The 10386-nt window shown below is 65.3% G+C and overlaps 1 protein-coding gene across 1 annotated transcript; it reads right to left on the bottom strand.

Moving 5' to 3' along the window:
• Positions 1–1548: 1548 nt before the first annotated feature.
• Positions 1549–5909, bottom strand: LOC128913475 (glucagon receptor-like). Its single transcript, XM_054211106.1, has 13 exons — positions 5823–5909; positions 5504–5600; positions 5071–5178; positions 4656–4774; positions 4467–4573; positions 4196–4352; positions 3365–3524; positions 3124–3184; positions 2937–3006; positions 2454–2542; positions 2112–2250; positions 1775–1816; positions 1549–1620 (listed from the first exon to the last, which is right to left on the bottom strand). The coding sequence occupies exons 1-13, from the start codon at positions 5898–5900 to the stop codon at positions 1549–1551; spliced, it is 1299 nt and encodes a 432-aa protein (XP_054067081.1). The 5' UTR covers positions 5901–5909.
• Between the last annotated feature and the right edge of the window lie 4477 nt (positions 5910–10386).

Below are 10386 nucleotides of genomic sequence, written 5' to 3'. Positions count from 1 at the left end.
TATTTACATCTGAAAAGAGAATTAATGTAGAAAATGGTCTCACAGGGGTTACATCCATCCAGGAAAGCTCCCGCGTGAACCCCCGCCCAGCCTTGAACCCGGCTGCGGCTGAGCCTGGCCCAGCTTCTTTCCCTTCTGCACTCAAGGCAGCCCTCCTTGAGATGCTGCGTCTGCCAGAGGCTCTCCCTGAACCCGCGAGCAAGGGGGGTTGGAGATGGAGAATGACCCGTGTCCACTTTGCATGTAGCAGAGAGTAAAAGCTGCTTTTTCCCCTCCTGGAGCGGCTTTTTTTTTCGCAAGATAAAGCATCGCGCAGCAGCAACGGCAGGTTCAGCAGCATGAGGGGGACCTGGGGGGTCACGGTGGCATCTGCTGCTGCTCTGGGCTCTTAGAGGAGAGCACCAGGGCCAGGCTCGGGGAAGGGAGCTGCAAGCCCAGCCGTGTGCGTGAACGGCACTGCCCAACACCACGCGGCCTCGCAGGGAGATGTAGCTGCTGCTGGGCGAGGGTGGACCCCCAGCTGTTGCACCCAGAACCACCCGGCTTTTTGCCGGTAAAGCGGGTCCCAGCGCGGTTCCTGCCTGGCGCTTCACAGCTCTCCCTGCCACAAAACCGGAGAGTTTTGTCCCACCTCAGGGACAAAAGCTGGGCCGTGTGGTGGGACTGGGACAGGGGAGGGCTCCCAGCCAGCTGATGCTCTCGAGTCCTTCGCTCTCGTGATTTTTTTCCCCTGCCACCAAAGGAGAAGCAGCGCCCCCCTTAACGCTGGGCATCAATACAGCAGTCGAAGCGCTCAAGCGCTGCGGGGGAACTCCGGGGGAGCTGCTGCAGGAGGAACTGGGCAAGGAGGAGCTGGGCGAGGAGGAAGGCTGGGGCTCTGTGCAGCTGGGGAGCGGCGAGGAGGGCGGCCGGTGCAGCAGCAGCAGCACCTCGCTACGGAGAGGAAGCTTTGCAGGAGAGGATGACTCCGGGATGGATGTCTCGGAGAGCTCGGGGTGGCGGTGGTGGTCCTTGCTTAGGGCGAGGAGAGCGGGGAAGGTGGTGGAGCAGTGCTGGATGGCCCAGGGCGCAGCAAGGAGGTGTTTGTTCATCTGGGCGCTGGGGCGGCAGTGCCGGGCTGAGCCGCGTCTCCCATTCCCTGCTGCTAGTGCTGGCCAGGCTCTGTCCCCAGCCACTGCCATCCCCTCCTGCGGGTACTCAGGTCGGTGCGGATGGGAAGGGGGTTTCCCATGAACATGTCTGGTGGATGCTGACAGAGGTAGGTGATGGTGTCCAAGCAACAGGCATATCTCCCCAAGCCCAAGCGAGGTGAGGCTCTTCTGAGGGGGCAGCAATGTCTGCTATGAGCCAAGGGTGCCTGCCTGCCCCTCGGACCGCAGCGGGGGGACATCCCCTCCAGCAGCTCCAGGGCTCTCAGGTGTGGCACAGCCAAGACACTGGTACCAGCCTGGCCATCTCGGGTGGGCTTCCCCGTGGCCCCCTGCCCTCCAGACGGGCCATGGTGGCCAGCAGCCCCTCTCTTCTGGCTCTGTGGGGCCGGTCACTGCATCACTGGGCGCAGCAGAGCGTCGGGTGGTCGAGCTTCCAGAGCTGCCACTTCTTCTTCATCTCTGACTTCACCTGCCATGGTCGGGGAGAGAGAGAGCACGGGGGCTTTTCCCTGGCCGTGCCCTCCCCGCAGACTGTGCAAGGCAAGGGAGGGGGTGGCAAAGCCACCAGCCGGGGTGGGGCTGAGCCCCAGCGCTGGGCAGGAGAAGCCACCAAGGGTACATACCTCTTTATTGGCGAAGCAATAGAGCACGGCCACCAGGAAGCCCTGGAGGGAGAGCAGGGGAGTGAGCCCCTACCGTCAACCCCTTTCCTGGGGGCCTGGGACGGGCCCAGTCTCCCCAGGCTGCTTTTGGGGCTGAGGGTCCCCCTGCCACCACTGCCCTGGAGCCGCCACCACACACTCAACAATGGGGCTGAGGGCGGGAGAGCTGATGTCCCCCTCCCCAAGCCCAGCCACAAGCTGGGACACCGTGGGGAGAGGGACGGGGAAGAGGGACCCCCTAATTCTTGCTTTCATGGTGTCCAGGGCAGAGCAAGGACATGTCACGCTCCCGCCTCACCTGGAAGGAGTTGAGGAAGAGGGTGAAGAACACCTTGACGTAGCGCAGGATGCCCGTGGTTTGCTCATCGGTGGCAAAGATGAAGACGACCTCGTGGATCCCGAAGAGGGGGATGAGGGTGAGCGTGGCCTTGGCCAGCCTGAAAGAGCACAAGGGGTCCCTTCCGGCAGCGTGTACTAAAGGCACACGTGCGAGCAGGGACGAGCTTGTGGTTAATCTCAGGGTAGCCATTTAACAACGTGCAGGATGGAGGGGAGGGTAGAGGTGGGTGTGGAGGTGGCATGGACCCAGGAGCAGGAGCAGGGAGGACCCATGGCCGGTCACCCCCTCCCTCCGGCTCACCGCAGCTTGTAGTCTGCGTAGCCCTTCTGGTTGGCGCGGAGCTTGGCCAGGATCACCTTGAGGATCCGCATGAAGATCAGCAGGTTGATCTGGTGGGGTGGGGAGAAGACAGCGTGGGGTACGCACAGCCCAGCACCCCCACCCTTTGTAGCCCACCCTAGCCACGGTATGTGCCCTTGGGGACCACAGGAGATGACAAGCTCCGCGGTGGCAGGTCCCTAGGGCTGCTCTTCCTCCTCTCCCACCATCCAGGGTAGGAAGTAGCAGGGGCACAGCCCCCCTGCACAGACCCTCAGAGTCTCCCTCCACCCCACTGTAGGTCAGCAAGCTGCTGCAAAAAACCAAGCCCATGTGCAATTAGCATCATGCCTTGGGGGCCAACCCCCCCCTCCTGGGCTCTGCTGGGATCTGCCCCCCTCCCTGGAGCCAGGGGTCGAGCTGCTGTTCTCCGAGCAGGCGTGGGGCTGGCGGGTGCTCCCCTACCAGGGAGGCGAGCAGGATGGGGATGCGGATGATCCACCAGTAAGCCATGTTCTCGTTCAACGCCCAGCACCTGCCCAGGGAGACACGGAGAGCAGCACCATCACGTTGTGCCGGGGGGTGCGGGATGAGGCCGAGAGCGTGCCAGCCCCGGCGAGGTGGGTCAGGGATCCCATCTCTCCCCACTCACTCCGCGTTCTCCTTCAGGTACTTGGCGGCCATCCAGGGCACCACGAACACCACGGGGGTCCCTGCAAGTCACACAGCAAACCCTGTAAAACCAAGCACCCACCTGAGCTGAGAAACCAGCCCCGGGGAGGGGGGGACACCGTGGGGACACCCAGGGTCTGCAGAGCCCGCACCCTCCCAGGGCCAGTTTGCCGACACCAGGTACCGTCCCTGTCCCCACCGCATGCCCGGGTGGCCCCTACCCCAGCCCAGGTAGAGGTAGAGCCTGTAGTAATTCTTCTCGGAGAAGACGGCCCCGATCAGCAGCTTATAGAGGTAGACGGCTTCCACCAGGAACCAGTAGTGGTTGGCCAGGATGCAGTACTGCATCAGCACCTGCGCCGCACGGCAGCCCAGCGCCGCCTGCCAGAGGAGACACACCATGGGGCCAGCAGCTCGCCCACGGGGGCGCGGGCACCCTGAGAGCTCACCCAGAGGGTGCACAGGCACCCCAAGAGCCCAACCACAGGGTGCAAGGGTATCCCAAGAGTTCATCCATCAGGTGCGTGCTGCTGCACAGGCACCCTAAAAATTTGCCCACTGGGTGCATGGGCAGCAAAGGCACCCCAAGATCTTGCTCATGGGTTGCACGGGTACCCCAAGAGCTCACCCATAGGGTGCAAGGGTACCCAAGATTGCTCCCACTGAGGGCATGGGCACCCCAAGAGCTCACCCACCAGGTGCATAGGCAGCAGAGGCACCCCGAGAGCTCGCCCACTGGCTGCACGGGCACCCCAAGAACTTGCCCCACCAGGTGCACAGGCACCCCAAGAGCTCATCCATCGGGTGCACAGTGTTGCACAGGGACCCCAAGAGCTCATCCACGGGGTGCACAGGCACCAAAAGAGTTTGCCCACTGGGGGCATGGGCAGCACAGGCACCCCAAGAGCTCACCCACTGGGTGCCAGGGGCTGCAAGGGCACCGGCACCCAGCTGCACCCCCCCACCCACTCCCAGGGAGAGGGTCCCCACCCTGACTCCAGCCCGGCCTCCAGCAGGACCCCCCCCCTGCTCCCGAGGGCGGCAGCACTTGCCTCGTGGCTCAGCAGAGCCTCCCAGTCGGCCACCTGCACCACCTCCATGCCCCAGCGCTTCTCCAGCAGCGCATCCTTCACCATCACCGAGGTGGCCCGCAGCCCGAAGGAGGCGAAGAGGTTGGCGTGGATGTAATTCCTGGTGCAGTGGAGCTTCCTGCCGAGAGCGAGGGTGTCAGGGCACCGGGCGGGCGGTGGGGACAACCCTTGGCTCGGCCATCACTGACCAGGAAGGACAAGGGACAGGACCACGTCCCCCCGGCTCTTCTACCTGAAGACGGTGAGGACGAGCAGTGCAGAGACGAGGGTGAGGAGAGACAGCGAGTACCCCACGGTGTAGAGCACCTTGAAGCTCACCATCAGCCGGCGGGCGCCCTCCTGCAGGCGAGCACCGCGCCGCTGAGCCCGGGCGAGCGGCCCCTGCCCATCCCTGCCCAGCGGCCGGCCCAGGCCATCCCACCTCCTCCACGGCAGACTCCATCTCCTCGCACTGCGAGTAGTCCCGCCAGGGCTGGCTGCCGTTCACCGTCACCCACTGCCCGTCGGCGCCGCACCTGCGACTCACCAGCCCGTGTTTCACTGCGGACACGAAGCAGCGGCGCGTTCCCCTCGGGCTCCCCCCAACCCCAAACCCCTCTCCTTGGGACCACGGGGTCGGACTCTGCTCAGCCCCAAAGAGCCTCTTCCAGGGCGGGTGTGAGCAGGGCAGGCTCCGCTCCGTGCCCGACGTGTCCCCTCACCCCCAGGTCTGCTCGTGGGTCCCTCTCCCCCCGGTATCAGGCAGGAGGGGAAACCCCAAGAGGCTCTCCCCCCACCCAGAGTACAGCTCAGCCCCGCTCCCCTCCAGTTCTGGGGTGGCAGAGGGTCATCGTCACCTTTCTCAAACCAGGGCAGGTAGAAGGGGCAGGAGACGTTGACGGCAGTGCCGGGGCTCCCGTCGGGCCAGCAGGCATACATGTCGAATGTCCGGTTGCAGAAGAGCCCTTCCAACGGCAGCAAAGAGGGGGGAAAAGCCTGTGGTCAGATCCTGGTGGCATGGCCACATCCACCCCCACCATCCCAGCCCACTGCCAGCATCTCCGAGGGAGCTGGCATCACCCCTGGTACCCCATGCCAGCCTTGGCCCCCCGGGACATCCCAGCCCTGGGTGTCCCATCTGAGATGTGGAGACACCCGTCAGCCCCCGGCTCATCCCTCCGTAGGTGACTAGCGTAGAGGATGCTGGAGGAGGGATAAAGCCCAGCCCCAGCTGTTGCCCAGTTCCATGCGTCCCCACGTCTGACCCCGAGCTGGGTCAGAGCCGGCTACCTGGTGGGTAGGGCTCGCTCGCCATCCTCCTCAAGCACTCATCACGGTACCGCATCCACTCCTCAAAGGTCTTCTCCAGCACCTTGGCCCTGCCATTCTGCAAGCCCAGAGCCGGCTCAGAGCCTCCGGCCGGCTGCCATGCTGGCCTGCCCGCCCCACCACGGCACCCGGCGTTTCCCCACACCGGTTTGCCTGCATCCCGGCATCTCGAGATGGGCAGGAACATGCAACAGAGCCAGGACTGAGCCCGTTCGTGGTGAGCCAAAGCCCGGTAATGCCAACCCTGCTGCCCCATGGGCCGCCCCAGCTTGCCCCTTACCGGCAGGGAAGAGAACAGGCACATCCAGGCAAGATGGACGAGGCTGCGCCGGTACCCAGACCCGAGCACGTCCCTCATGGCTGCCCCCTCCGGCCCACAGCCAGTGCTCCCAGCGCCGGGGCACGTCTCGGGCTGAACTGGGGACCCAGATCCCGGGTGAGAGGCAGAGGACTGAGGACGGCACGGCTCTGCCACCCACGCCAGTGCGGACGAGGAAATGCACTCCCCGAAGCAGCAGAGGAGAAATGGGGTGCAAGTGCCAGCCGCAGGCACGTCCTGGACTGCCACAGCCCCCGGTCACTTCTCTGCCAGAGCCAAAACCTCGGGAAGCATCAGGCAGAGCAGCCGGGAGCAGGGACATAATTGGATCACACCTCTTGGCCAAGCCTTGCCAGCTTCCACGCCGCCACTGCCGGCCCCCAGGGCAGCTGGCAGGAGAGGGGGCCATGACACTGAAGCCAGAGGGGAGCAAAAGCCACCCCGGTGACCGCTGTGACAGCCCCTGTGCCACCGCTGCTCACCCCCGCCAGCACCCCACGGGGTGGCCTGTTGCCATCAAGCCCCAGGAAGGGGCCAGGGCTTGCAGGGACAGCCCCAGGGGAAGGCAATGAGACATAGTCGGGGGCTCCCCTGGGGGCCATCGTGCCTTCCCCCTGCCCCGCTGCCTGCCAGCCGGGATGGGACCCCCCCACATCAGCTGCGCCCCATCACCTCCCAGCCCCATTCCTGTTCGCAGCCCCCTGCCCTGCACAGCCCAGCCAGGGGACTCCGGGGGGACAAGCAGCACCCCCCCCCAGGGCTCCCCGGTATGGACGGTCCCAGCCCGGGCCCCCCCATCGCTCCGGGCTGGACAGACCCAGCCCGGGACTCCCTCCCCCGTCCAGCACGGCCCCCCCCCCGGGTCTGTGCCCACCCGCGCTCCCCGGCCAGCACGGACGCTCCCCGGTCCCTGTCGTTCCTCCCCGGGCGGTCCCGCTCGGTGCCCGCGGGGGTCCCGCTCTGCCCGGGCTGCGCCGCCGCCTCCCTCCGCCCGCTTACCCTGCGCGGCGGCTCCGCGGCACCGGCAGCACCGGCGTCACCGGCAGCCCCGGCTCCGCGACGTGAGCGCGGCGGCGATCGAGCGGCGTCTGCAGCGCGGCCGCCTCCCGCCAGCGCCGTGCCCCGACGGGGATGGGGCGGGGGGCGGGGGGGGGAGTTTGGGGGGCGGCACCGCCTCCCGGGGCTCGGGCCGCCCCGACGGAGCTCCGGCACGGCCCCCACGGAGACTCCCCCGTGGCATCACCGAGGAACTGGGATGGGGGTCCAGGTCCAGCCCCGCCGGGGGTCCCCGGTTGGGTCACACGGGGACAGGGATGGGGGTCCAGCCCCACTGATTGGGTCACATGGGGACAGGGATGGGGGTCCAGCTCTGCAGGGGGTCCCCAGTCACATCACACAGGGATGGGGATGAGCATTCAGCCCTGCCCAGGGTCCCCGGTCACATCACACGGGGATGGGGATGAGCATCCAGCCCTGCCCGGGGTCCCCGCTTAGGTCACACGGGGTGACGGTCACATGGGGGTCCAGCCCCACCTGGGATCCCTGGTTGGGCCACACGGGGACAGGGATGGGGGTCCAGCCCTGCCAGGGGTCCCCAGTTGGGTCACATATGGATGGGGATGAGAATCCAGCCCTGCCCTGGGTCCCTGGTCACATCACACAGGGATGGGGATGAGGGTCCAGCCATGCTGAGGGTCCTCGGTTGCATCCATGAGGACAGGGAAGAGGGTCCAGCCCTCAAACTGGGGGTCACAGGGATGGGAACATGGGTCCAGACCCCCTCGCTCTCCCCCAGAGCCCCCTCATGCAGCCCCAGGGAGAGTCACAGGAGCCTTTCGCCTCCCAGCTTTGGCCTCCTGCTGGCTGTCCCCAGGGCTGGGGGCTGGGCAGTGCTGGCACGGTGGCAGCCCCTCGCCATGCAGAGCCCTGTGCGGGCAGGGTGGGCTGCGGGGGGCCACAATCCCCTGGGGACAAGGAGCGGGTGGCCCTGGGGACGATGCTGGATCCAGCAGAGTGACACAGGTCCCATCATCCGGACCCAACACTGGGGAAACCACACAGGCAGGGTCAAGCTGTGGGACAAGCCTAGTGGCCCTGGTCACGCTCCCTTCCCGGCCACCCCACGTCCTCACAGCCGGGGGGGCGCGGACCTGTGCTGACCCACGGCTGCCGGGCAGGGCAGGGCTCCCGTCCAGCCTGGTGAAGGGCAGGTGAAGGTCATTTTCCCATCAGCGGAGCAGGGGGAGGAGATTTAAAGGATGGCTGAGCCCTCCCCGAGAGCCCCTGGGCACCCTCCAAAGACCAGCAGTGGAGCCCCCCAGATGCCCACCTCCCCTTGAGCCATCGCGTGCCGGGATTCGGGATGTCCTATTCACGCCCTGCAGCTGCTGCTGGCTGAACACACCCGCAAATGCATTTATTTTGCAAAAAAAGGGATGTTTAGCCCGAAACGGTTCTGGTGGGCTCAGAGCAGACACAGCGATCCAAAGGGATGAGGAGCTGCATCTGTCGCTCTAGTGAAGTCAGCGGTGTCCGGTTATTCCAAGTGAAAAATAACCCGGTAGCGGAGCAGCCCGCGGTAACGTTTCGCTGTTTTGGGGGGAAGCCGAGCCCTCGGGTGCCTGTCTCAGCACGAGCTGACACCAGGCTCTTTCCGCGGGCTCTCCACCCCGTGCGTTTGCTTCTAAGCAGATTTACAGCACTTTTGGGAGCCTCCTCAACACGTACAGGTGGAAAAGCTAAAAATAATGCACTTGAGATTTAAAGAGTGGAGCCTGGGTGGGTTCTGGCCAGATGTGCCTGCCCCGAGACTCCCTGATGCCAGAGGGTCCCCGGGTGAGGAGTGGGTCCATCTGTGGGGTCCCAAAGCCCCGTTAGGGGACAGAAGGTAAGCCGGGGGAGGGGGTTTGAGGGCGAGTTGGCCCCTTGCACCCCTCCGAGCACCGCAGTGGTGTTAGGGTGCCGGCCTCACGCACGGGGAGAGCGGGTCCTTCCACCCCCGCGGCCCTTCCCACCTGGGATGCTGAGCTGGAGAGCAGCCATGAGCTCCTGCGGTCTTTCACCCACCCCTGGGGGCTCCCCTGGGTGCACCGGAGGGGTGTGGGTGTCTGCACCCCCCCTGGGCGCTGGTGTGCTCTCAGCAGCACTGGTTCATACTGGGAAGCAGGTGCTAGGGGGATGCCACGCTGCGACGGGCTACATCTGCCCTGCAAACCCACCGTGGGGCTCGGCTCCGGCTGCCCTCCTGCCCCCCAGCATGGTGGGGTCGGGAGCCGCAGCTCAAGCCACCGACCCACACGGAGGCAGGACGAGGGGCAGGGACAGGCAGGGCACGCGCCTCCCGGACGTTTCTAAGGGGACTGGGAGAATAAATGAGTTTTCGGGCAGGATTCGAGCAACCTCTGCATGAGGAAGCACATAACGCACGGGCGCCAGGAGCCAGCTCTCCTGCGGGAGCTCGTCCGTGTCCCTGGGACTCGGCCCAAACCTGTCCTGCTGCTCCCAGGGGTGACACTCCCGGCCGAGCCCTCACCCCTCCTGTGCCCGGGCCGGCACAGCCTGGGGATGCTGCTGTGCTTGCTGGGGAGCCCCTGGGGTGCTGGGGACCCTTCTGGTGACCTCCCAGGGTGGGCTGGGCTCATGCTGGGGGGGTGCAGGAGCTGTGAGCAATCAACTGAGGGGCTGTGCAAGAGCAGACCCTCATGTCCCCCCCTCTTTCACGGCCGTCTGCCTACAGCTGCCACATGCCCCGGGGCTGTGTCCATCCGTACCCGGGCAGAAGGAGGCCTCCTCCCACCAAAACTCACCAGCAGCCGGGGACAGCAGCAACAGGGGTGAGAAATCGGGCTGGGAGGGAGGGCTTTGGAGACAAGGGTGGATGCTGGAGAGATACCAAGGGTGGCAATGTTTCTATCAGCACCTATTGATACGGTTCCTACAGGGGGAGGCCACAACCTGCTGAGTCCCAGCACAAGGCTCGTGGGACCCCAAGGCTGGTGGGACCCCAAGGCTGGTGTCACCCCAGCTGGTTATAGGAACACCTTGACAGAAGGTAGTACAGTCCTCGGACACGGCCACCAGCTCCTGCTGTGGGAGCTGGGCTGATTCGTGTTCCAGAAGTGGTAACTCCTAACAAAAAGCCCTAAGGAGCTGCGTTAACCCTTTGCAGGACATTTCTAGATGGACTCACGCAGCTGGGTTCCTGCTCAAGGGCTTGAGGAAAGGCAGGCTGGTGGGAGAGGGGACAGACAGGAGCCCCGTCCAGGTGCCGAGGACGAGGAGGTGCTGGCGGAGCGTGCGGGAGGATGTCTGTGTGTGGCACTGAAGATGGAGAGTCGGTGAGGTCTGGCCTGAAGGACAGGGGCGGCGGGAAGGTCTGTCTGGCCCGAGCCTCAGCATAAGGTGGGGAAAAAGCAGCAGGAGGCGGTTGGTCTCACATGTGGTAGCGATCCTTCGAGATTAGGATAGAGGAACACCACTGGAGCTGGAGATGATGGGATTGTAGGGTAATCCCGGCCAGGAGGGA

The sequence above is a fragment of the Rissa tridactyla genome, chromosome 8, assembly GCF_028500815.1.
Source record: "Rissa tridactyla isolate bRisTri1 chromosome 8, bRisTri1.patW.cur.20221130, whole genome shotgun sequence".
Taxonomy (NCBI): Eukaryota; Metazoa; Chordata; class Aves; order Charadriiformes; family Laridae; genus Rissa; species Rissa tridactyla.
Note: the sequence above shows the minus strand (reverse complement) of the source record. Positions and strands in the feature narration are given on the sequence as shown.

Excerpts from the sequence above, each read along its gene's own strand:
- LOC128913475 (XM_054211106.1), bottom strand. The coding sequence starts at position 5,900 with ATGAGGGACGTGCTCGGGTCTGGGTACCGGCGCAGCCTCGTCCATCTT. Across the intron at positions 4,353-4,466 it reads CTCGTCCTCACCGTCTTCAG|GAAGCTCCACTGCACCAGGA; the intron begins GTAGAAGAGCCG and ends CGCTCTCGGCAG. Across the intron at positions 2,543-2,936 it reads CCATCCTGCTCGCCTCCCTG|ATCAACCTGCTGATCTTCAT; the intron begins GTAGGGGAGCAC and ends CCACCCCACCAG.